Source organism: Leptonychotes weddellii, chromosome 9 (assembly GCF_054177405.1).
Source record: "Leptonychotes weddellii isolate Sample4059 chromosome 9, ASM5417740v2, whole genome shotgun sequence".
Lineage (NCBI taxonomy): Eukaryota > Metazoa > Chordata > Mammalia > Carnivora > Phocidae > Leptonychotes > Leptonychotes weddellii.
The window spans coordinates 119,215,787-119,242,973 of NC_138377.1; the positions used below are offsets into that span (position 1 = coordinate 119,215,787).

Below are 27,187 nucleotides of genomic sequence, written 5' to 3' on the forward strand. Positions count from 1 at the left end.
AAAAAAATTAACTTTAAAAGACTAAAGAATAATGGTAAAAAAGCCGTGAATTCTATGTGCAGTAGTCCCCTAGCGCTGGAGGTCTGCCGTTCTCATTGATCGGTAAACTTGGTCTTGGCTGGCTGTTCTCGCTGATCTTCTGGGGGAGGGGCCTGTTGCCGTGGTTCCCAAATGTCTTTGCCGGAGGCGGAATTGCCCCGCCCTTGCCCGGCCGTACTAAGTAATCTGGTCTGGTTTGCTCTCGGGAGCTTTTGTTCCCTGCAAGCTTTCCGTACAGCTTTGGAGGCGGAGAGTGAAAATGGCGGCCTCCCAATCTCCGCCTCGGAGGAGCCGAGAACTCGAGGCCCCAGTCCTCAGTGCGCCCCCAGAGAAAAGCCGTCAGTCACTCCCGTCTTCCCGGTCTCCGGCCGCACTCCTTGCTCACCCGGCCTGTGACCGTGCGTTTCTATCTCTGACACCCGACCCCGTCTGGAGTCTCCAAACCCAGCAGATTCCTGCGGTGTGCTCCCGTGCCGCTCCTCCCGGGGGAGGAAGGTGAGTCTGCCTGGATCTGCCGTTTGTTGGGTCCCTGCTGGAGGAGCAGTGGCCCGACTGTGCCATGGATCACGGTTTATGACAACCCCGAGCTGAGAGCCCGCGCCTCGGCTCCGTCTCTGCAGCCGGCTTCCCAGCTCCGATACCTGGGAGCTCTGCCACACTCAGGCACCCCCGATCTTTCTGTGACCCTGAGGGTCCTGAGACCACACTGTCCCACGAGGGTTCCACCTCCCGCTTAGCCACCGGAGCGACGTCCCTCAGCGGAGCCGACTTCTAGAAGTTCCGATTCGTGCTCCACGTCTCTATCCCACTTGCCAGAAGCAGCTGACGGAGCCCCCTCCCCCGCCGTCTATCCTCCCGAATATCGCCTCGGATTCACTTCTCCGCACGTCCTACCTTCCAGAAAGTGGTCGCTTTTCTGTTCAGAGAGTTGTTGCTCTTCTTTTCTTCGATCTCCTGTTGAGTTCGTAGGTGTTCAGATTGGCTTGATCCCTATCCAGCTGAATTCCTGAGAGGAGACGAAATCCAGGTTTCCTACTCCACCATCTTGCTCCGCCCCCCCGATTTTTGGATATTTAATTTGTAACCTGTCTACTTACTCAATTCTTGCCTTATATCTAATAGATTTTCTGTTTCAGTTGATTCCTTTGGTTTGTTTTAGTACATAATCAGTCTTCAAATAATGATAATGTGATTCCTTCCTTTCTAATATGTATGAGTCATTTTTTCTTATTGAATTGTTTGGAACTTGTCAAGAAATAATAAATAACAGTAGTGAGAGCAGGCCATAGTTTTGATCATAGTTTTCATAAGGACTGTGTATGTCAAGTATGGCTTGGAATATTGGTTTATCTAAGCACTTGCTCTTGTTAGTGGTAATAATAAATACTTGTATAATCTGCAATGGGCCAAGTGCCGATGTCATATTTTATATATACAAACTCAATGAATTATCTCAGCAGCTCCATGAGATAAGTATTATTATTTTTTTTCCCCATAACCCAGATGGGAAAATCTAGATAGTAATAGGGCAGATGACTTCCCCAAAACCATACAGTTAGCAAGTGGCAGTACCTGATGGCCTGTTTTACACCCACCCCGCCATGCTGCCTCCTCAGGTCTAGAAAGAGTTCATATACTAAGACTTGTATTGGAAATGGATGCATCCATCCAGAAGTTCTTGGTTTTTTGACTCTTCTGCCTTTTGATCTCTTTATGTACTAACACTTATGTTAGTAGATTTCCTAATGACATCATCCCCATGCCATTCTTAGAAAAATACTCTCTAGATCATGCTGCATAATTATTTTTATATATTCCTGTTTCTGAGCACAAACAACATTTTCTTTAATTGGGTTATCTCTATATGTGGATATATGTATTATATGTAGATTTATGTAGGTATATGTAGATATAATCAGCAGATAGCATTATATTAGTTTTAGATGTACAACACAGTGATTCCATATATGTTGTATATATTGTGAAATGATCACAGTAAGTCTTGGTAGCATCCATCACCACACATAGTTACACTTTTTTTTTTTTTTTCTTGTGAAATATTTCTTGTAAATCTTTAACTTTTTAAAAAGATTTTATTTATTTATTTGACACAGAAAGAGAGAGTGCAGGCAGGGGGAGTGGGAGAGGGAGAAGCAGGCTCCCAGCTCAGCAGGGAGCCTGATGCAGGGCTTGATCCCAGGACCCCAAGATCACGCCCTGAGCTGGAGGCAGACGCTTAACCAACTGAGCCACCCAGGCACCCCATGAGGGGAACTTTTAAGATCTACTCTCTTAGTAACTTTCTTTTTTTTTTTTTTTAAAGATTTTATTTATTAATTTGACATTGAGAGAGACAGCGAGAGAGGGAACACAAGTGGGGAGTGTGAGAGGGAGAAACAGACTCCCCACACGAGCAGGGAGCCCAGTGTGGGACTCGATCCCAGGACCCCGGGACCATAACCCGAGCCAAAGGCAGATGCTTAACAACTGAGCCACCCAGGTGCCCCTCTTAGTAACTTTCAAATAAACAATACAGTATATTAACTATAGTTACCATGCTTATATTACATGACTTACTTATTTTATAACTAGAAGTTTGTACATTTTGTCCAATCCCCACCCCTCACCTCTAACAATCATCCATCTCTTCTCTGTATCTGTGAGTTCATCTTTTTTTTTTTTTTTTTTAGATTCCACATATAAGTGAGAAAATATGGTATTTATCTCTCTCTGCCTGACTTATTTCACTTATCATGATGCCCTTCAGGTCCATCCATGTTGTCACAGATGGCAGGATGTCCTTCCTTTTTATAGCTGTGTAATATTCCACAACACACACACACACACACACATCTTCTTTATCCATTCATCCATTGGTGGACACTTAGGTTTTTTCCATGAGTTGGATATTGTAAATAATATTTTAAAAGACATTATGACACTTTTTCTTATCTATGTGTGGTTTGCATTTAATGCCTTCTCTTCTTTGGGGTTTATCTCCTTGAAGCCCTCACACATAAACAACATTCTTGAGGCACAGTTTTTTCTCCTCAATTCTGTGCATGTTGCTTCATTGTCTTTGATATTTAACAGTGTGAGTAAATTTTGGGTTATTTGATTTTCATTATTTATAGGGTTCCCAATGCTTTTTTTGTTTCTTTTTATTAATTATATCTCATATATTTGGTGAATATGATCTGCAGACTCTGATTTTTTTAAAGATTTTATTTATTTATTAGAGAGAGAGTGAGAGTGCAAGTGGGTGAAGGGGCTGCTGAGCAGAGAGCCCGAAGTGGGACTTGATCCCAGGACCCCAGGATCAGGAACTGAGCCGAAGGCAGATGCTTAACCAACTGAGCCACCCAGGCGCCCCATTTTTTTTTAATACAAAATAGTTTCCCTTCCTTTTCCTCATCCTCTTTCCCCTCTTTTTTCTTTTTCTTGGCTTCTGTGGTGATTATCAAACTTGTCTGAATCTGAAATTAAATTCCAAAGGGGAGTAGATCACTTTTCCTTAATCTGCTCTAAACTTCATATTCATTCATATATATATATATATATATTTATATATGAATATTATCCACCACCACACATATTTACAAATTTTTTCTTGTGAGGGGAACTTTTAAGATCTACTCTCTTGTAAATATTAAATATTAAATATACTACTCTTTAGTATATATTTAAAAATATATATATATATTTGTCATTATTTTAACCTCTTTTTTTTCCTTGAGATATTGGAAAATTTCTTGAGGTTGTCTGCTGCATAATGGATTTTATTTTCTTCATTGAACAGTCTGTTAACTCTTTCCATTTGGTTTTTAATTTAGAAATTATATTTTCCATCTCAGTAGTATAGTTGCTTCTGAGCTCCCATCCTATCTTTCGCTGTACTTTTACCAATGCAATCTATTTTTGATCCTTTATGAGAATATAAACAAGAAATTTCTCAGATTTTTCTCATTTCTGGCAGTAAATCTTTTTCATAAAAAAGACATTTGTTTGGTGTTTCAGAGTGCCATCCTTTTAACTGCAGTATTTGTACATAGGTGTAACGTTTTTCCCTCTGTGTATGCTTTAGAGGGTATTCAGTGATGTCCAATTTTATAAAAAGAGATTGGCTTTTCCAGAAGTCGTTGAACATCTTTGGATCTATAGGATACTTATTAGTATCCACTTATAACTTGGGTTTGGGGCTAGAAACAGAGGCCCATGCAAAATTTGAGGACCAATTGAAGACCACCATATAAAGGCAGGACCTCCAAAGATGACGACTTGTCACTGAATCAGTGACATCACAGTGTGTGAAGGGAGAAAGTGAGGATGCTTGACTGTCTTAGCCATGGCTTTGGGTACAGCAGACAAAAAAGGAAAAGTCCTCATTCATAATTTCTAAACACAAATCCTCCTTTAAGCAGGTTTGGGGTCAAAATTTAAATGTATGCTATGGCCCTAAAGGCTTCAAGTCAAGGCTTCAGCCTCTAGTGGTCCCTGGTGGGTCGTCCTCAAGTACCTAGGGGAAGAAAATACAAGTCCTCTCTGGAGCAAAGAGCCTTGAAACCAATCCACAGAGACTTTCTTCAAGTTCAAAAAAATGTGAATTTAGAATCTCAAAAGATCATAAAGTATTTGAGCAGGCAAGCCTACAGTATTGACATTGAACAGGAAGTCAGACAAATGATGGATGTCCACAAAGACTGTTGATACAGCAATAATCAGGGGGAGAATATAAAATAACCATGTTTATAGTGTTCCAGAGACAGTTTTTGAGATGAATGAGTCAAAGAGCAGATTCAGTAAAGCTGGAGAGCAAATTATTAAAATGGAACATTGATATGAAAAGATATTCAGAATTTATTACAGTGATAGAAATAAAAAAATATGAAAGTAAAGGTAAGAGATATGGAGAACAGAGTAAAAATAAATAAGTTTAATAGGAGTGTTAGGCTTATCTTTGCTTTCTTTGGTGGGGAATGGGGGAAAGGCAACACCCAGAGAGATGGGGGGCTTACATTTGTCTAAAACTGATGAGAGACACCAATCTGTAGTGTCAATAAATTACACTTAAAAGAAATAAAAATAAATCTAAATGTACTTCAGAATATAAAGGAAACAGAAAAGATCTTGCAACCTGTGGAAGGGAAGTCTCCTCATTTATTAGGATGCTACAACTTTTTAAACAGTTTCAGGTATGCAGATGTTCTCTTGAGAACATCTCTCCTCCAAATTTCTTTATTTTATTGGCAAATCACAGCAATAATGTCTGAAAGGGTGTATGTGGTATTGGGGGGGCCACCTCTGCCTTCATTGCCAAATCATCACCAGAAATCACATCATTACATGCTTTGTATTTTGCTTTTTTCCCCACTATCATTAAATCATAAGCATTTTCCATATTGTTAAATGGCTGTTATAATTATTGTTTTAATGGCCTTATTTTAACTCATCAAATTTATTCCATCATTATTTCCTTAGTCATTTCTTCCTTACTAGATATTTAGTGTTTTATTTCCTTCAAATTTTGATTATTATATATAACTTTGACATAATATATATTTTATGCATGTAGCTTCACTTTTATTTTGAATCAGTCCCTCAGGAAAAGTTTTCAGAAGTGATATTACCATGTCAAATGTCATTGCATTTTGTTACGTACCAGCTTTTATCATAAGAGTCAGCACTATGTATTATAAATTTGAATATATTTCTATCCATTTGCTGGGTGTAAGAGGCATTTTTATTTAAATAATAAAATATAAATAATAACACTTGGTTATTAATTGCTTTTCTCCTTTTGCTCACCAATTATCAGTATCTATACTTTTTAAACATCGCTTGTGGAACCTATGTTTACCTTACCAATATGTAATTTTCTGTATTAACACAAATATTCTTCCCAAAGCTATGATATTTAAAAATTGTGTGATGATGAGGGTAGTAGCCAATTTCGGAGTCAAATGTACATGTGAATCAACTATCTGGCTCACCTAACACTCATTTCTAACACCGTTCTCTCTTTCCTGTCTCTTTTAAAGTGGTTGAACAAGCTAAAATATTCAGTTACCAGACCATTTTAAAGCTGGAGTCAGCTCTATTACACAGCTCTGGCCAATAAAATATAAGCAAGAGTATGCTTGCTTCCTTTCCCCATTTTCTCTTTCTCCTTCTTTGAATGATGTGCTGGCTGGACCTACAGCAGCCACCTTGCAATCATGAGAAAATCGGGAGAATGACAGATAACGGTAGTCCTGATTTTCTCAGGACACTGAAATAATGCCATGAACTTTCTACCCCCAACTTATTATGATTTTTATTATGAAAAATAAAACTCCATTTGTGTTCAAGCTACTATAGTCAGTCTTTCTGTTACTGGCTATGGGGACAAAAATCCTAATTAACACATACAAGCTGGGAAGAGAGGAGAGTTGGGTCTCTATTTTAATTAAGACTCACTTTTAAACTAGCCCAAAGCCAGCTTTATTTATAAACTTGTTACTGTAAATGCATGATAAATGACCCAAGTAGATATCAGGCTTTCTAAATTTTGTCTACCTGTTTTCTGGATCATATCCAGAAATGTGAATGTGTCTCCTGAAGCAAAAATGAAATAAAGTATTTAAATCTTCATGACATTTGACAGTGGCAGAACATAATTAAAGGCATTCATATACTTGCCACCCAAAGATGTGAAGTTCCAGTTGACAAATACGATATGTATCCAAGAGATAATACATTCCATCCACGTAGAGCCATTGCTCATCCATTTCTCATGATATTGAGGATAAGCTATGTAATAGGCTATTGGCTCCCTGCCAGGGATGTAAAAAGGCAATTACTACTCAGTCCTTGCCTTCGAGGATTTCATTTCCAGACTGGGTATGGAGGTGAGAGGAGACTATCCATATAAATAAATATCTTGGATATTGTGTGAGAGTAAAAAGAGTAGAGTAGTAAAGAGAGACTCATAAGGGAGAGCAAAATGGAATAAGTGATTTGCTCAAGACCCCACAGCCAACAAATGGTACAAGTCCCTTTAATCAAGGGCTTCTTGACAAGTCTTTTTTTTAGGATACCAACCATTGCTTGAAATAAATGGACCAATATTTGGGATATGGAAATATTTTTGTATTATAAAAATGCTATCATTTTGGCTGTTGTTTATGGAAGTTGACCTATGCAATGGTGTTGCCCCTGACCTATCAGTATGGCTCATGCAATGAGATTTGTCCAAGGACTTGTCCTTCTTTTGACCTGTTGTGTGCTCTGCCAGATGCTGGGGTTACACATATGTATCAGGCATCCCACCTGCCTTGAGGGGCCGGATTTGGTTCATATTCTTGTTTACTCTTTCTTGCCACCAGCAAGGTGGCTGATTAAGGAGGAGGGCATGGCCTTTGCTTCATAACTCCCCACACAGCTGGCCATTCTAGAATGAAGAAAAGCAGCCAGGAAAACAGAGTGCAGGGGGAAGAACTGGATCTTAGAACTTTCGCTCATGGGAAGAGACTGAGATTTTTCTCTCTCTTTAAACAGTGATCTTTCCTATTGACTTAAGAAAAATAACTTGTTAAACATCTGTCTTCCCCTCCCACTGCTGCTGTTTATAGAGGAACAAGACTTCCCTTAACTCTGAAGCAGTGTCTCCTTTCTTTAGGAAAACAGGTGTCCAAACATGCAGCAAATCAAATTTTCAAACAGCTGAAATAGACTTTCTACTTTCCTTTATCCTTTTACCTAGAAATTCTTTTGTGAGGCTGATGATTTCTGAGTTTGGAATTTTGTTTTCCCTTGTGATGCTTACGACCAATCTTTTTGAATTTTCACTATCACATCTCTGTTCCCTGCTATTTGGATATGAAAATCTATTTAGAAATAATATTTAACTATTGATACTTTTTCATTGAAATGAAATGTATTTATAAACATAAAGAACTCAGGACCACATTGAATTCTGTCATATTGAACATATTTACTAGGAATAAGGAAGAAGAAATTGAGCTGATATTGACGAGCATTTTGTGGACCCTGGAATATCACTACATGCCTAAGTATGTGGAGGGAATCATTATGATCTCATTTTTCAGATGAGAATATCAGGGCTAATAGAGTTCATTAAGTCCAAGATCACGCAGTCAGAAAATGGTGAAGTCAGGATTCAAACCCAATTCCTATCTAATTTCAAAAACCATGCACTTTGTACTTCATCACATAATGGAGTTCTTCCTAGTCTTTGTATAGCGTTTTGTTGAAGAGTCAACTCACGATTCACTTACTAGACTCTATCACTGTGAGCTCATGGCTAAACTATCAGCTCCATAGGTCTAAATCTCCTTCTCTATTTAATGGATGAAATAGCAACACCTACCTCATAGGACTTTGGTAAGTATTCATTGAGTTAAATGCATGCGAATGGGCTCAGAACAGTATCTGGCACCTCGTAAATGCCCAATAAAATTGTTAATTATTATACGTTACTTCATGGATAATAGCACAGAGTAAATATCATGGCTTTGCTCTCATGTACTGTCACAGTACAGATGAAATAAATGCTGGTCTTGTTGTTCTTAAGTTTTGGTATTTGCATATGAAGGATCTCCCTCATTCTTGTCCACTGGTTGACAGATTTATGGAAGAGAAAGGGCATCTTTTAGTACAATCGTTTACAATCTTTTATTTCAACAGTGGGACCCTTTTTAAAAATACAGATGGAAGCACTGCTTTTCGTTGAAGTGGGGGAAGTGACTCCTGGAACCCCATGCACCTCTCTGCCCTTCAGGACCCCTGCCAACTTTTTACTGTCTTTCCTTCTGGGAAACCCTGAATGACACATAATGCAGACTGAGAACCACCAATCCAGAAAGCACCCAACAAAGCACAATAGACAGTGACTGATAAATACTATTAATTCTCAATTTCTATGATGGGCATGTGTCCAGGAGTCCTTCCTCTTGATTTCAAATTGTCATCACTCTGTTCCCATTAGATAGTCTTTGCTAATGGTTTTATTTACCTGGCAGGGTCTCCAGTTTGGCACCAGTGAGCTGGAGGAGATGGGAGCCATGTTCTGCTTGAGTCTCCTCATCTTGGAACTCAAGTCTGTAAGCTGCAGCCATCAGCTCCTGACCAGGGCAGCAACTCTCCTGAATGCTGATGAAGAGACCCTGGACCACCACCTCCAGGGGTAAGACACTCACAGGGGTGTGAGGGAAATTTGGACCTTGGTGTTCTGATTGGAGCACATCTCTGAAATGAAAGCCAAGTGGTCCTACAGGTTGTTGACAAGGAGAAAATATGGAGGAGCCGCCAACTGAAGGTAGGGGCAGTGCTGGAGCCAAACTGGGGCATCCTCACTTCTTGCTGAACACAGGGAGGATGCTGACTATTCGTACACATAAATGTGTATACAAAGCTACATGTATTTATAAACATGCATTATTAATAAATTTTGCTTATGGTAGAGAAGATGCAGCTTAGCAACACGCACCCGCATCCACCTCTGCTTATGCTTGCCAGTAATGTGTTTATATGCATACAGGCATCATTTTGGAGCCACTCCTCAGCAAAAAAAGGCAATCTCATTGCCAACATCTAGGAACTTGGGGACAAGAAATATTTTACTCTCCCCATTCTTAAATAGCACTGTTCTTTCTCAGCACATGAGAAGAACCACCTGAAGATAATTAATACAGTGGCCTGGAGACCCTGACTCAAAGCCACCGCAGGGAAATGGTAGATCTCAGAGAAGTGTGAGGATCATTAATGAGTCAAGAGAGGGAGAACCATTGTCCAAATGAGCCCTTTTGATGCCCTTTACTGTAGACAGATATTTTAGACTTGACCAAAACGGATTCAGGGGGGAAGAAAGAAAGATATAATGGCCATGTGAGAAAAGAGGGACCAATAAAAGTCAGAGGAGTCAAAGAAGACTAAGTCATTGTCCATACTCTGAGCCAGGGAATGGATGGAGCATTGAACTGTTGGGGGAGGAAGTGCCTGCTGGTTAACCAGGAAGCATCTCATCATGCCCTTCAGGTCCAAAGGCAGAGAGAAAGCCATTAATACTGGGGCCATTTTGTTTCTAGCTTTATTTTCATTAATTTTCCTCCTTGCCACTGTTAGGCTGCAGTTCCAGTGTGACTTCCCACCATAATGGCCAGTCAAGCCTAGAAAGATCTAGCAGCGTAAATTAATTTTGCTTTGCAAGGCACTGGTTTCTCTGAGACTTAATTACCTAAATGCAGTAATTAACTTGCTCATCACACTGTGCTATAGATCAGAGACCATGGAGACCTAAGTAAATCTGGACCTCTTTCCTCCCTAGAGATGCTGCCTCTGATTTCTTTTGTTTTGACATCATCACTACCGCTGTCCACGCCTTCAGTACCGCTCGGCGCCCAGTCTTGGCACGTTTGGCATCACTGTGGCGTTTCAGCCTCTTCCCTCTGACAGCAAGCGCTACCACCTGCCAGGATATATATTTCAACTTGTCTTGTCATCTTTTCCTTTGCTAAGCTATGTTGGGTGCAGGCATGCCTGAATTTTCTTTCTTTCTTTCTTTTCCCCCACCCTTTTCTCTGCTGCTCATTGAGGGAAAATTGAGCAGACCTGGCATGGCTTGCTTTCCCTGAATTGATTGCGCCCGTCTGTTTGATCCAGTGCAGTGAGGATTAGTTGCCTGTATGCTGGAACAAGAAAAAATCTATCAAAGAAGTGCCTCTTCTAATTCCAGTCTAAAGAATTTGGTGGTGAGCTCCAAATACAATGGCTGCTATGTGGGTTATCATAGAAGGTGGTATTACCCGCTCCTCCATGCCACCCCACACTCTTTGACTGTCAAATGACTTTGCAAAAGACCTGTCACAACAGATAAACAACTATTAATTTTTCAGTCGCCACCAGCCCATGCGTCCTGAAGCTTGAAATCCTCCATGACCTCTGACCCTCCTTAGTCTGGTGCAACTTCTTAAGGGCAGGATCCCTAAGCATAGGCTGTGATTCATGTGCGTGTTTTAAATAGATTTGAATTCAATTTAAGAGGCACGGAGTTTGGGCGTGAACGGCAGCATGGAATTTGCCTATTTCACCCAAAACATTTGTATCTTAATCCGCCTTTCTATTCATCGAGGCAGTTGACCAAAATGGATATGGTTCCTGCCCAAAGGACCCAAAAACTGCCTGCCTGAGAGGAAAATCACTTTGAAACTATCTTGACTGAGAAAATATGGCAGCCAGTAAGTGTATAGTCATTAAAGGATGGTGGGAGGGAACTTAATACAGTAAAATCTATTGATTTGCAATCAGCAATAGGCTGTTTGAGTACCTTTGATTAGTTTCTGATTCATGAGATACAATAATCAGCAGAGCAGAGTAAATCCTAGGGATTTAGTTGGCAACAGGGTTCTTCCTATAATACAAAGGGTGTAACTAATGTTCGTCAACACTACTTTCCATATGCTTTCAAGAGGACGGGTCTGCCCCCCTCCTCCCCACCTGACTTTTCCCTGGGCATGCTCTGTACAACAGGGTTATAGACTTCAGGAGGATTCTTTTTTAGTTGCACAGAAGGAAATACTAGGGAAGGAAAAGGGCAGGTTTTTACCTAAAACTCTGTCTTTAAAGAAACGTGAGGACATGGTATTTTGAATCTCTCCAGCCCCATAGAAAACGTTCATCCCTGGGGAGTGATGTGCTGGGAAGATAAAGTATGGCTGTGTGCCGCAGACAACGTGTTTTTTGACAATAGGTTTCATGCCTCATTTACCATAAAAACAGTTAGAGTGTGGTCAACATCCACGGAGCAACTTAACCATTTTTCATGAGCAGAGAAAGAGTGGATGTTTGCCCAGTGACTGAAGCTTAAATGTAGTATAGTATGGATGCCCTTTGTTTCGGTTTGTCTTTTTCAGTTCTGTTCTTCCCAGTTGCTCATTTAAGAGATGTCTGCAGACTCGTGAAGGCGACTCTTCATCTTCCTCTCCTCTTCCTTCCTCTTTTTTCTCGGATCTTATCCCTGGAAATAATTGTGCACACGCTGCAAGAATGCTAAGCTGTTTCTTCCCGAGGCATCGTTTATCCGTTGTGACAGGTCTTTTGCAAAGTCATTTCACAGTTTTGCCCAGTCAGCCCCGGCTCCTCTCCATTTGTATCCCTCCCTTGCCTCTTGCTCTTCTCAGCTGAGCTCCCCTATCTCTGCGTGTCCCTCCATTAATAACAGAGAGAGCTCAGAATTTCTGAGCTGTACCTGGTTGATAGCTCAGTATCTGGTTTAGTCTCCCAAACTGTAGTCCCCAGGGCATGAACCTGGGCCACCCTGAGCGTCAGGACAAGTTCATCCAGTTCTCTCTTTAGTTTGATGAGGCAAGACTGAAAAAATAAAAATTCGTCCTAGACTTTAGAAAACATAATTATATTTTAATAATTAAAAGATACTTGATTTTTATTTAAAAATAGTTTTGCCTTTCTGAATTATGTGATAGTTTGGATTATGTGAAATGGATACATTAAATTATATTAACTTATCTTTTGGAAAGCACACACGAAGATGCCATATCCCTGTCTTTAATCACCCTGCCTTTAATACCTCACTGTCAACATTTTGGTGAAATTAGATTATTTTTTCACCTGAAAAAACAAATACGTAATACCTTTAATGACAAGGTATGAAAGTGCCCTTTGCTGTAACTTTATAAACACGTTTTATCTTTTTAAAAATAGACTTTTGGGCGCCTGGGTGGCTCAGTTGGTTAAGCAACTGCCTTCGGCTCAGGTCATGATCCTGGAGTCCTGGGATCAAGTCCCGCATCGGGCTCCCTGCTCGGCAGGGAGTCTGCTTCTCCCTCTGACCCTCCCCCCTCTCATGTGCTCTCTCTCTCTCTCATTCTCTCTGTCTCAAATAAATAAATAAAATCTTTAAAAAAATAAAATAAAAATAGACTTTATTTGTAAGAGCAGTTTTAGCTTCACAGTAAAATTGGGGGGCAAGTACAGATGTCTGGTCTATACCCTGCCCCAGACATACACAGCCTCTCCTATTATCAACATCCCTCACCGGAGTGGTGCATTTGTGACAATCGATGTAGTGATATCGACACATCATTATCATCCAAAGTCCGTGGTTTACCTTAGGGTTCACTCTTGCTGTTGTATATTCTGTGGGTTTGGACAAATGTATAATGACATGTATCTATCATTATAGTTTCATACAGAGTAGTTTCAATGCCCTAAAAATCCTCTGTACTCTGCCTGTTCATCCCTCCCTCCCCACTAATCCCTGGCAGCCACTGATCTTTTTACTGTGTCCATAGTTTTACCTTTTACAGAAAGTCATATAATTGGAACCATAGAGTATGCAGCCTTTTCAGGTTGGCTTCTTTCTTTTAGAAATACGCATTTATATTTCCTCCATGTCTTTTCGTGACTTGATAGCTCATTTCTTTTTAGCACTGAAAACTATTCCATTGTCTGGATGATTCACAGTTTATTTATCCATTCAGCCACTGAAGGACATCTTGGCTGCCTCTGAGTTTTAGCAATTAAGAATAAAGCTGCTATAAATATCCGTATACAGGTTTTGTGTGGACAGAAGTTTTCAGCTCCTTTGGGTAAACACCAAAGAGTGTGATTGCTGGATTGTATGGCAACGGCATGTTTCATTTTGTAAGAAACCACCAAACTGTCTTCCGAAGTGGTTGCATTAGTTTGCATTCCCAGAAGCAATGAATGAGAGTTCATACTTGCTCCACATCCTCACCAACATTTGGTTTTGTCAGTGTTCTGGATTTTGGTCATTCTTATAGGTGTGTAATGGCATCTCGTTGTTTTAATTTGCATTTTCCTGATGACATACCCTGTGGAACTTTTTTTCATATGCTTATTTACCAGATGTATGTCTGTCTTCTTTAGTGAGGCATCTTTAAGGTCACTGGACCATTTTTTAATCAGATTGTTTTCTTATTGTTGAATTTTAAGAGCTCTTTGTATATTTTGGATAACAGTCCTTTCTCAAATGTGTCTTTTGCAGATAGTTTCTCCCAGTCTGTGGCTTGTCTTCTCCTTCTCTTCACAGTATCTTTCCCAGAGCAGAAATCTTTAATTTTAATGAAGTTGAGCTCATCAGTTACTCCTTTCATGGATCCTGCCTTTGGTGTTATATCTAAAGAGTTATCGCCAAACCCAAGGTCAACTAGATTTTCTCCTACATGTTTTCTAGACACACCCATTACTTTTGCATTACAATCTTTGCCATTTTTAGGTGAAAATGGGGTGTGGTTTTAATTTATAGTGTTATCTTTTCTGATATAGATAAAATGCTTCTATATAATTTCTTTTTTAAAATAAATTTCCTGGGCATGGATTTTGTTCTTTATTCCTTTCAGCATCATGTTTTTTCCTTTCTTAAATTTATATTTAAATCTAATTTAAATTTCTGTGTTAAAGATGTTCAACACCTCTTTGTCATGGATATTGCAGATACTTTCCCATTTACCTTTCACATTTTTTATGTAGTTTATTGACTTTGGATGTTTGGATGTTTGGATGTTTGGATGAACATGTGTATCAGTTTTTTTCTTTGTCTCTTTTAGCTCTGATAACCTACCTACTTCAGTCGAATAACAAATAATTCATAATTCAAATAATTATCCAAATAATAATTCATTATAAAAGTGTGTCAATTGATGTTATTATACTGAGGTAGATGCTTTTATAATGAGCCTATTTACATGTTATAATTTCTTTTCCAGTTTTTACTATTAAATAATTTTGTATTTCTAAATTGTTCACCATTTGCCCTAGTAATTACTAAATAATCCATCCTCCATCATCAATGTAATGTCAGTTTATTTACAATATTTACATGTGCATGTACCTAGGTATATTTTTTGATGTTATATTGTCTTCAGTTTTTAATATTGTAGCTGTGCAACTTAAATATATAATGTTACAAGCACCACCTCATTAATATTTGTTTTAAAAATGTGCTTTGCTATTTTCCCTTCCTTGTTTTTTTCACTGATGAGCCCTATAATGAGTTGTTAACTGCCAAAAATGAAACCACTGGGGTTTTAACTCAAACTGCATTAAAATTATAAATTTTTTGGTCTATTGACTGTTTGCCCATATTGCTTTTTCAAAATCTGATATTTTGTTCCACTTATTTAGATCTTCTTCAGTGTTCACAAAGAAAGTATTGTAGGGGTTCCTTTTGTACCCTTTTGTGCAATTCCTAGATATATCATCATAAGATTTTAATCTTAATATTTAAAATTTTCTTGTTATTCTTAAAAGTCTTTTCCCCATATTTTTCTAAGTGGCTGTCACCATGATATAGGAAAATTCTGATAATTTATATATTTATTTATAATTTCACTGAACTCTGTAGTTATACCTAAAAGTGTTTCCATGGATTTTTGTTTTTCTAGAGAGGTTGTTGTGTCATTTATAAATATTGATAATTAGCTTTATTCAAGTTTTTTTTTTTTAAGATTTTATATTTATTTGACAGAGAGAGGGAGTACAAGCAGGAGGAGTTGCAGAGGGAGAGGGAGAAGCAGGCTCCCAACTGAGCAGGGAGCCCTATGTGGGACTTAATCCCAGGACCCTGAGATCATGACCTGAGCTGAAGGCAGATGCTTAAGTGACTGAGCCACCCGGGCGCCCCATAGCTTTACTCAGTTTTTATTCTTATTTATAATCTTGGCTAGAGTTTTGAGAACATTATATAAGGATGGTGATTCTATGGAGATCCTTGCTGTGAACCTAACTTCAAAATGGGAATGACTCTAAGCATTTGAACATTAAGTAAAATGTCTGTTTTTTTGTTTTTTTTTTAATTTACTTGACAGAGCGAGAGAGAGCATGAGAGAACACGAGGTGGGGGAGGGGCAGCTGGAGAGGGAGAAGCAGACTCCCCGCTGAGCAGGGAGCCTGACACTGGGCTCGATCCCAGGACTCTGAGATCATGACCTGAGCTGAAGGCAGACGCTTAACTGACTGAGCCACCTGGGCACCCCATCTATTGTTTTGATATTAATATCCGATGTCTTCTTTGTAAATTAGTTTTTTAGCTTTTTAATTTAAAAAATCAGGATTGGATGATGAATTTTATCAATTTTTTTGGTATCTAGAAAAATGATTATTACTGTGAATTAATAAAGTCTTAAATTATGTTAGTGGATTCTCTAATATTCATCCATCCTTGAAAATCAAAGGAAACTGTATTTGGCTATGATCTAAAATATTGTTTTATCGTAGATATTGATGTTATTTACTGTGAATTGAGGAGGTTTGTGCCTGTATTTGTGAGTGAGTAAAATCTGGGCTTGGTGTATATTGTTCTATCATGTGGAACACTTTACACTTCCTAGGATTTATCCTTGAACATACACGTCTTGAACATACACAAATTGCCTATAAAACCATTTGTTTCCCATTTGTTTGAAACAAAGGTATTATTTTTCTACTTCTCTTTTCCCGTATAAGAAGTATCTGTGACATTTAGATTGCCTTATAGTCATATTCAAATCATTTTAAAATTCAGTTTTGTTTAGTTACTTGCATTGCTCATTTCTAGCTGTTCGTACAGTCACATCCCTGTTATTTTTTTCTCTGTGTTGATTTATCTCACATTTTTGCTAAAGCATACCTTAATAAAAAAAAAAAGTTTTTTTTTTGTAAAATAAATCAAAGGTATATTCTTGGCACATTAATAAAAATGTGAATCTCTCTCCCCCTTTACACAGGAATTCCATTGAGCCTCCCTGGAGAGTTTCACTCTAATGGTGTGGACATACTCTGCTGTTCAATCCTGCAGCCCTCAGCCTGGTTGGTCTTCCTTGGCATGTACCCTGATTTTCCTGCCTTAATAGTTGTCCTGGTTTTCCTTGTTCATTAACGCCAATGTTCTTTTGCTACCCGATCAAAAATATTTCTTCTTCGGCGTTTAGGTACTTTTGGTTGATTTTGAATTTGAGCCCTTTGTCTCCTCTGACATGCCTTTCAGGTACCAGGAAGTAGTGAAGTGATTCCAACCCATGTCTTCACTTTTGTTTCTCTGGAGTGTTTGGTATCTGCTTCCCAGCCTCTGCATCTGTCTCTTCTTTTGCCCTCACCACTTTTCTTCTTCAGTCCCATTCACCAAGTTCGGGAGGCTGTTTATCCTCACAGATTTGATGCTCTGTGGGATGGGCTTTCCTCTTGCTAATCATGTTTTGATTTGCGTTATTTTACGTTGAGATTCATTGCTCCTGTATCCTTATCTCTCGTCAGCGTCTCTTTTCATTCCTATTTGCAATGTGGCCAGTTCTTGTTCCATTTCAATCTCTACTTTTTTCATACAATGTTTCATAAATGCCATTTTTCTTGAATTTTCCTGATACTTTCACAGGGACTACCTCAGGCTGGCTTCCATTTCCAGTGGCCGGTCATTCCCCAAAGTGTTCATCACTCTGTTGGTTGACAGAGCCGTCGCCTCCTTGTACGTTGCACAACATTTCACCCTCTGGGTTGTTATGATTCTTCCCTCCTCTTCGTTCAACTTCCATTTCATCATTTTTTGTTTACTCATCTTTAAATCATGAGAGCTCTGTCAAGACTCATAATTGCAGATAATCCAGGCTTTGGATGTTCTTTAAACTTTCGTGTAGTCTAACTGGATGCAGATAGTTCCTCTATGTGAAGTGACTTGATTTAGATGGTGCTTTTTCTTTGAGAATTCATGGTATTTCAGCTTTTATCTGAGACTATAGATTTTGGGATGATTGCACTGGGGAAGTTAAGGAGGAAGGAAATATTATATGCATCTCTGGTCATGCTCTGACTTTCTCAAGATGATCACTTAATATTTTCTGAGTGAATATATGAATTAATTGAGATTTGATACTATCAATGAACTAGTATTAAAATAAGTTCGGGGCACCTGGGTGGCTCAGTCATTAAGTGTCTGCCTTCGGCTCAGGTCATGATCCTGGGGTCCTGGTATCGAGCCCCGCATCGGGCTCCCTGCTCCACAGGAAGCCTGCTTCTCCCTCTCCCACTCCCCCTGCTTGTGTTCTCTCTCTTGCTGTGTCTTTCTCTGTCAAATAAATAAATAAAATCTTAAAAAAAAAGTAAGTTCATATTTTAGAATCCTCTAAGAGGAAATTAATGACAGTTGTGATGGTGATGATGTACTCTCCTAAGCAATTTATTGTATAATCTCATTGAAGCATTTCAATAAGCCTGCAAAGTAGGCATTATTATCTCCGTGTACTAATAAACCCATCGTGACTTAGAAAGACACTGTGGCTTGCCCAAAATGACAGAGTTGATAAGTTGTAGAGCTGGAATTTGAACTGGGCAGTCTTGCTAAAGAATCAGTGATCTTAATCACAAAGCCATCCTGTCTCCTATAGATAATAATAGTGAACACGTAATAAACATTTACTCTTTTCACTACAGGGCTATGCATTTTGCACGCATCCCTCTGTCCTTGTTTTATCTTTTAAACTGGGGGTTGGCAGACTTTTTCCGGAAAGAGACAGAAAATGTTTTAGGTTTTGTGGGCCATATGGTCTCTTTTGCGACTGCTCAGCTCTACTGTGGTAGCACGGAAGTAGCCATAGACAATATGTAAATATATGGACGCAGCTGTATTTCATGGAAATGTTATTTACCAAAATAAGTGTTGGAGTGGATTTGTCCGACTAAGCCATCGTTCACCAACTCTTGCTTTCAACAGTTCTTTGAGGTATGTATGATTATTATCTGCCTTGTACAGATGAAGAGACTGGAACTCAGAGAAGCCATATGACTTGCCTTTCCTGCAGCTAGTAAGAAGAAGATTAGGGGTAGAACAAGGTAGTATGACTAGCCATCCTTCATGTTTAATGACTACAAGTACTAAGCCATATGGGCCTTTAGGATGGTCAGTGAATTGCACCTCTTTCTTCTTTCATGAGTTCCAAATCAAATAAAAAATAGAACACAGGAGCTGGTCAGGTTGAAATAAAATATAACTACTTTATTACTGGTAATGAGTTAGTGAGCATGGCCCCACAAGGATTGAACTTCCTCACCCAGAACTATAGGGTTAGAGTCTGCCTTGCTAAGCTTATCATGTGGAGGAGTAGTGGGTACACCTTGAGTCAGGTCCTGCAGGAAGAGAACTGGGGCCACAAGGTGCTCAAGCTCACTCAGCATCTCCCCCCAAACCACCTGTTTCGTGTTATTCTTCCTCCCTTAGAGAGAATGGATGGGGACAGAAAGTGGAGTACCAATGTCTGTGGGCCAAAATGGGAACTCTGGAAATGGGGAGAATCGTTCCCCAAATGGTACTATTATATCAAAATAAAGCATAGAAGCTCAGTGTTTCAGATTGCAAATTATACTCTATTTCCACCAATTCCAATTATTGTTACATTGAAATTCTGATAATATCGTTCTTCCCTTGTCTTCTGTCACCCTTATTATGTTCAGATTTTTTTAAAAAGTAGCCCATGGTATCTAATATATGAGAATATTTTTAGTTTCATTCTATAGTTGTAGGCAAAGAAATGACCAGTGATTACAAGGAGGGAAATGCTGGAATGGAACCTAGCCTGGGGGTCTTTTGAGACTGTGAATAGCACATGTTCCTTTAAAACAGTAAATGGTTCCCTAATGGGTCAAAATAAATGAACCAACAAGGAAGAAATGCTAATCTTGGCTTGGGAAAACAGCAACAAAAAATCCAGTTCCATTAGTAGATAAAGAAAGGCAAATTCAAATATTTTTGTTATGATTTTATGCTGATTCTTCTACAATTAATAAAATAATTAAAAAATGAACATTAGTGTGTCTACAAGGAAGGAGATTTAATATCATACAACTATCTGTAAACTGGTTTACTTTCCTCTGGAGAGGAATTTGGCAACTTGTAAGATGGTCCATAAAAACCTCTCATTTAATCCTGTATTTCTAGCTTGAATATCCCTCAAGAAAATAAACTTAACAGAAACCAATATTTAATAGGTAGATATTTGTAGCAATGATACTTATATCCCCCAATAAACTTAAACAACCCAAATTCTTAGCAGTAGTAAGAAGAAAAAGAAAACCATCGTTGATTAATTTTCTAGAATAGTATGAAACTGTGAAAATAATTAGTATGTTAATGTATATATAGGATAACAATAATAGCAAACATTCACGAGAACTTTACCATGAATCAGTTGCTGTGCTAAGCATTTTATCATTATTATGTCAATCAGATAAATAATCCTGTGTGATAGATGCTATTATTAGCATCCCCTTTTGTTAACAAAGAAATTAAGTTTTATGGAGGTTAAGAGGTTTGCCAAATGTCATGAATCTTAGAAGAGGCTGCTGGCTTTTGAAGCCAATCTGTCTCACTCTGAGAGTTGGGGGCCATGAAGTGTATAATCTAAATTGAATGTAACATTATTAATTTCTTGAATTGTACAGTCCCCAACAGTATGTCTTGGGTGCACGTATGTCTGTGTGTGTTTGTAAGTTTTAAAATCTGAATGATTTGGGTCATTTTGGCCCAGAAATATCCCTTGATTGTTTTAATACTGTTCAGGAAAATCGGCACATGTTATTATTGGTGGAATGTATATTGCCGTAGGTGGGATGCATCACAAACCATGAAGAGAAGAATTCAAAAGAGAAAGATGAAAGAGATTGCAGACAGAGAGGAGTCAAAGTGCATTTCCTTCATATTGCACTTGCTATTTGCAAAATGTTCACACCTAATAACAACCATGGAAGCTAACCTAAAAGAAATCCTATTTTACGAGTGATTCCATGGGAGCCCAGGGAGTCTAAGTGACTCGCTAGGTGTAGTTAAGTGATTTACCTATTGCCAGTCAACACTGGGGATATCGTTCGCCTATGCCTCAGGCTCAACCAAATGAACAGCTGGTTTCTTGCCTATGAATCTATAAATACCTGAAAATAAAATAGGCTACCAGTCCCTGGAAAAGAATTTCAGTCAGGAAACTTGCTCTTCCTACCTTCTATGTCAACTTCAGTCTATGCAGCCCTTGTCTTTGTTGTTAATTCTAAAAATGGAAGGCAAATAAAACCTGTGAAGTTTTCCCAAATAGGAAAGGCTGTTTTTACTTAAGAAGACTGCAAATAGCCTGGCATGGGTAGCTTAAGTTAATTCAGTAGCTTTTCATTAATTTTTAGAGTAGTTCCTTGTTCTGTTTATTCTTTTTTTTTTTAATTTTATTATGTTAGTCACCATACAGTACATCATTGGTTTTTGATGTGGTGATCCATGATCCATTGTTTTCACATAACACCCAGTGCTCCATGCAGTACTTGCCCTCCTTAATACCCATTAGCGGCCTAACCAATCCCCCCTCCCCCCTCCCCTCTAAAACCCTGTTTGTGTTCTGTTTATTCTTGATGTTGACTCTCTCTTTGTTATGTAACCCCATTACCTCCTTGTGACCTTTACAAGGACCTGGCCCTTTAGGGTTAGGGTTCAAGGCCACTTCACCTCTAAGAGTTAGATCACCAACTGTAAACTGGTAGGGGAAAACCAAACTGTGGATTCGATAAAGGTAAAGGGAGGAAGGAGGGCAGAAAGAGAGGGAGGGAGGAAGGAAGGAAGGGAGAGAGGGAGGAAGGGGAAGAGGGAGGAAGGAAGAGAGGGAGGGAGGATAAAGAAAGGAGGAAGAATGAAGGGAAGGATAGGGAGGAAGGAAGGAGGATTCCAAGGATGGATAAGGAAGGGAAGGAGGGAGGGAGGAAAGGAAACTGCATCACAGGGGAAGAAATCAAGGTCATGATATTCAAACCAGGATATCCTTAAGGGGATAAAAAGACTCATAGAAAGTTTACATTTTTGGTGTGTAAGATCCTGAACTTAGATGATTCTGATGCAGAAGGAAGAAGTCTGCTTTTAAGTTTCTGAGAACATTTCCATGTTTTGCCTCATTTCTTTATCCTGGTTAGGTGTCCAATTCCCCTGTCTTAGGAGGGGACCAAGTGAAGAAGCCTGGGCACATCCACTACACCCAAGATGAAAGAGTCTCTCATGGGTTTTGCTTTCCCATAAGTTTCCACGAAGCCCCACCTTAATGCCCAGTGTAGTTTTCCTTAAGGACACATGGCTTCAATTCCAGGCAGCTCAGTTCTGGGTCAGAATATTGCTGCTGACAGCCGGCTCTGTGACTCTGGGGAGGTGACTTACCTTGTTTATTCTCGTTTCTTAGCTTCCAACTTAAAGATCTTTGAATTCCTTTTAGCTCTAATAACCTATGTTCATTTTCAAGACTGTTGCCATTGACGTCCTCCCATTCCAACATGGGTAGTAAGGTTGCAACCCTGAACTCAAGACATAAAAGGAAAGACAGTTGAATTATGCTAAATGGCACAAAGCTGGTATTTGACTGAGTGAAAATTAAATTTTATCTTGATGCCTACTGGATAGATAATAAAGGGACAGAGCATAATCATGCATGGGCAACTAAAAGGAGATATAAATAATGATGAGAAAAAGAGACAGGAAAATGAAGACAAAAGAGGTATGTTCAGAAGGCAATGTCACAAATTTGGGGTGAAATTACGTGGTGGGGAAGGATGTCCAACCAGCCATACAACATCAAAGTAGAATCAGGTGCAAGATGACCCTTTAAAAGGGGGCCTTAAATATTCTTAACAGGAATCAGAACATGTACTGTTTTCTGTTCCTAGAGGTAGATGCTTCAGGAAAGAGGAATCCTGACTCACTTCTGCTTGGTCACTTTTTTTTTTTTTTTTTAAGATTTTATTTATTTGAGAGAGAGAGAGAGCCTACAAGCAGGGGGAAGGGCAGAGGGAGAGGGAGAAGCAGACTCCCTGCTGAGCAAGGAGCTCGATGTGGGACTCGATCCAGGACCCTGGGATCATGACCTGAGCTGAAGGCAGATGCTTAATCGACTGAGCCACCCCGGCGTCCCCTGCTTGGTCACTTTAATCCTTTTAGGTAAGTTTGTCCAACCCAGACCTCAAGTGTATCCTAGGAAGGCAAAAAGTCTCTTCAGTCATGTGATAGCTCATCACAGACTTACTGATTCTGTTTGTGGTGAGAGATGAGTCTACTGGAAAATGGAGATAGCATAGCAGGAGCTAATATGGCCCCAGGACAGTGGGAATGGAAACTAAATTAGAACCAGTGTGTGTAAGATGACTTGGTATTCATCATTTTGTTATGTGGCTTTGAAACCAGGAGGTTGACTAATTCTCTGTGCTTTTCCAGCATGTGACAAAATATATACAAAGAAAAGTAGTAGTGCTACTAGAATAGCATGTGCCTGGGAGTGGGATAAGGATTTGATATACCTTCTCTTAAAGAAGGCAAGCCCTCGAAGCCATTAGTAGTAGTGGTAGTAGCAATAGAAGTTATCTTATAGATGAATAAATGGATGCTTAGGTTACCGCACATCTTTTAAAGGCCAACCCACTACTATGTAACTGATCCATGATTTAAACACAGGTGACTGAATCCAAATTTCTTCTTTTTCTTTCTGAAATGTATTGCCAATTATTGCCAAAAAATTTCCATAAAGCAGTCTTCAATACAAAGGGGGAAAGCTTAGGCCATGAAATTTGATCTATATAAATCAACGTTCTTAACCAAAAAGCTGGCTCCTTCAGGTCCATTGCCAACATCACAGCATCCTCCATGGTAGGGAAACATACATGCAGATAAGTCTCAACTTTCAACCTTTCACCCATTAAATGTTCAAAAGCCATGAGGCAAAACCAGCTAACCCATCTTTGTTGTTGTTCTTGTTGTTTGTATATTTAATTACATGGGGGATGACCTAGAGAAGGTTAAGGAACTTCTCATTCTAAACAAAGGATGTGCAATTAGCTTTCAGGTCTACCTAAATCCATGATTGAAGGTTTGCCTTAGAAAGGATTGATCTAACTTTTGGAAAGAGGGCTTGGAGAGGTTGAATGGTCTCTGCTTCCTATCAGTGAAGCCCCCAGGACATGGGGGTGATTGACCATCCAGCCTCAGCTATAGTTGAAGCACTCAGGCATTAGTACAGTGGGAAAATAGACAGCAGGGAATTGAATATACTCATCCAAAAAGCCATGCATGGAACCACTGATAATAATAAACAATATTTATTGATTGCTTTGCATATGCCAGACACTATTTTAAGTTTTTATCCATACAAGATTTTTTAGTCCCCATGAATCGTCCTAAGAGGTAAATATTATTTTGCCCTCATTTTGTTGAGATGAACCTGAGGCACAGAAAGTTAAAATAACTTGCCTAAAGTTACTTGTGTGACAGTGCTGAGACCAGCATGTTTAACTATCGTACCAGTTTTAACAATAGTAGTTGTTTTGTAAAATCTAATCTCTTGTTTCTAATTGGTTCCTACCTGTATCTGTACTTGTTTACCTTATCAGGCAAACAAAATGCATGTTATAAATTCCAAATCTGAGTGTCCCTTTCCCATTGGAAAGGCTAGGGGATAAAGGCAAGGAATCTGTGGCCAGATAACGTTCAGTAGCAAAGTGAGGGGTTTTTCAAGAGCCTGCCCAGAAGCTGCTGAGAATCTCAAGAACTTCCAGGACACGCCCTCCATCTGCAGGGTCTGCTGGGGTGCTTCCAATGAAACTGCCTCACCTACCTCTGTGGCCTGTGGCCATAAAGACAGTGGCTGTCTAAGGCTTGTATGAGTGCTGACACAAGACCCTCGCCTCTGCTGTTTCCACATCCATCCACCGCAAATGCCCACCCCCTCTCCCCCAGGAATAATGACCTCTCTTCTTCTGCTAACAAATCTGATAAATAGATTGGTAGAATCTAACCCAAAACCTCGAAGAACCAGAGAGAAATGATAGAATTATTATATGGCTGTACTAGGTAATATTTTTTAGTAGCGTCAAGAGTGATTCCAAAAACTCGTGACCTGCAAATAGAGGAATGTATAGCTTCAGAGCAGAGGTATGACTGCCATCGGAATAAAACATTAAGCTAAGTTTATTTCACAAGTTCCCATGGAGTAGAACAATGGTAATTCTTAAATATGCACATTTTTGTTGAGTTCCCAATGTGAACATAATGATTACAGTCGTTTTAATTTGTGTCATTTTTCACTATTTTCAAGTGTTTCTACTTCTGTTTAAAGCAACTGTGTATGAGCCCATTGGTGGGGCCTGGAATGGTGAGAGGGTAACATAAGTGTATACCCAGGCAGTCAGGGCTGCCAGATCACCTCTTGGGATTTATGACAGTTGTCTCAGACAGAGATCCCCTAAATCCAGGAGGATAGTTGTTGCTAATGCCATCTGCAACTCAGAGTTTGTGTCTTCCCCAAGTCCTTCTCCAAGTCCTTCTTCTAATTTTATTAGCAGCAGAGATAAGAATAGGGTCAGGAACATTAAATTTCCTAAAGAGGTTAGAATTTATAAAACCAATGCAAGGAGGAATAAACTTTCTAGGTATACGTTATGCATAAATACAGCTAAAGGGAAGGCATACATCTTGGTGTTGTAGGTAAATGATGCTCAAGGAGGGAGGTCTTGTGTGACCCATGGCATGCTCCTTTCGTCACTGTATAAAGAATGGTTTAGAAGGGAAAAAAAGTGATATTTAGACCAAGGAGGAAGAAGAGGAAGAGAAGGAGGAGGAAAGGAGGGGGAGGAGGAAGAGGAGGAAGGAGAGAAGAAGAAGGAGAAGAGAATCAAACTTGCCAAGAAGGAACAGATGTTCAAGGTGGGAGAGGGAATTTAAATGTGTATATATTTATATTTATATAATATTTATTTATATAATATTTATATATTTATATTTAAATTCCCAAACCCTGAACTCATTTAGAGTAATATATATAATTATGTTGTATATATTCCCTAATATACATATTCCCTAATATACATATATATGTGTGTATATATATTACTCTAAATGAGTTCAGGGTTTCTGGATTAGCTGAATTAAAATTCAATTCTGAAATTATATGCAAAGTAGATCCTCTAAGTCCTGCCAAGGTCTTCGAGAAGATCTGTTTACAAACCGAAGTTGGACAACTACCCTTTCACTGCTCAAAACTGAGAAAGAGGTACAGTCTTCTCAATATCAGCAAAGGAGTGTGATGGAAATATCAGGAAAGCACAGGTTGTATTATCGAGGGAGTTTTATTAAGTCTTAGAAAATGAACTGGGCATGTCTGGGAACCATCACATACTCCTTATGAAACAAAATGCTCAGACATTTGATTTTATTATAGCTTTATTGAGGTATAATTGATGTACAAGAACCTGCACATATTTAAAATTTGTAATTTGATGAGTTTTGGCATATAAAAATGTGCTCATGAAACCCACCACCACAACAAAAATGACAATCATTCCCATCATTTCCCATACTATTGAATCCCTTTATAATCCATCCATCACTCAGATGACTACTGATTTACTTTCTGTCTTTAGTCTGTATTTTTAGAATGTCCTATAAATGGAATTATACAGTATGTACTCTTTTCCCCCTTTGACTTTTTGTTCACTCAGCGTAATGATTTTCAGATTTATACATGTTCTATTCTGATTTTATTTTATTTTTATATGGTTACTAGCCAGTGGATCAAAGAAATATAGAAGAAATCCTTTACCTGGGCTTCAAACTAGATACTCTGTTTCTTTAACAGCCTGAGATGGACAGTCCTAACTTACATTTTTTTTCACTTGTTTCCTCTGCCCGGTGTGCACATCCTGCAGATTTTGCATAGCTGGCTCCTCCTTGACATTCAAGCTTCAGTTTAAATGTCATAATCTTGGCTTAAATTTCACCATCTCAGCAATACGTTTAGTGACCACCTTGCCTAAAGTAGCATTCCTAGTCACTACTATACTACCATGACACCGTTAATTTAATATCATCTGTCTCTCTCAGCTAGAATGTACAATCCGTGAGCAAAGGAGCTTTATTTGTCTTGTTTAAATGCTGTATTCTTAGCACCTAGAACAATGCCTGATGCATAGGAGGTAATAAATATATATTTTTAAAGATTTTATTTATTTATTTGAAAGAGAGAATGAGATAGAGAGCATGAGAGGGGGGAGGGTCAGAGAAAGAGGCAGACTCCTTGCTGAGCAGGGAGCCCGACGTGGGACTCGATCCTGGGACTCCAGGATCATGACCTGAGCCGAAGGC

General features: G+C 39.1%; 1 protein-coding gene across 1 annotated transcript in view; it reads left to right on the forward strand.

The window, feature by feature from the left end:
- Positions 1 to 27,187, forward strand: part of AGBL1 (AGBL carboxypeptidase 1) — a 637,151-nt gene that overhangs the window by 441,577 nt on the left and 168,387 nt on the right. Inside the window, exon 20 of the mRNA XM_081831887.1 lies at positions 9,060 to 9,223. Coding sequence (XP_081688013.1) covers positions 9,060 to 9,223 — 164 coding nt within the window. The remainder of the gene's footprint in view (positions 1 to 9,059; positions 9,224 to 27,187) is intronic.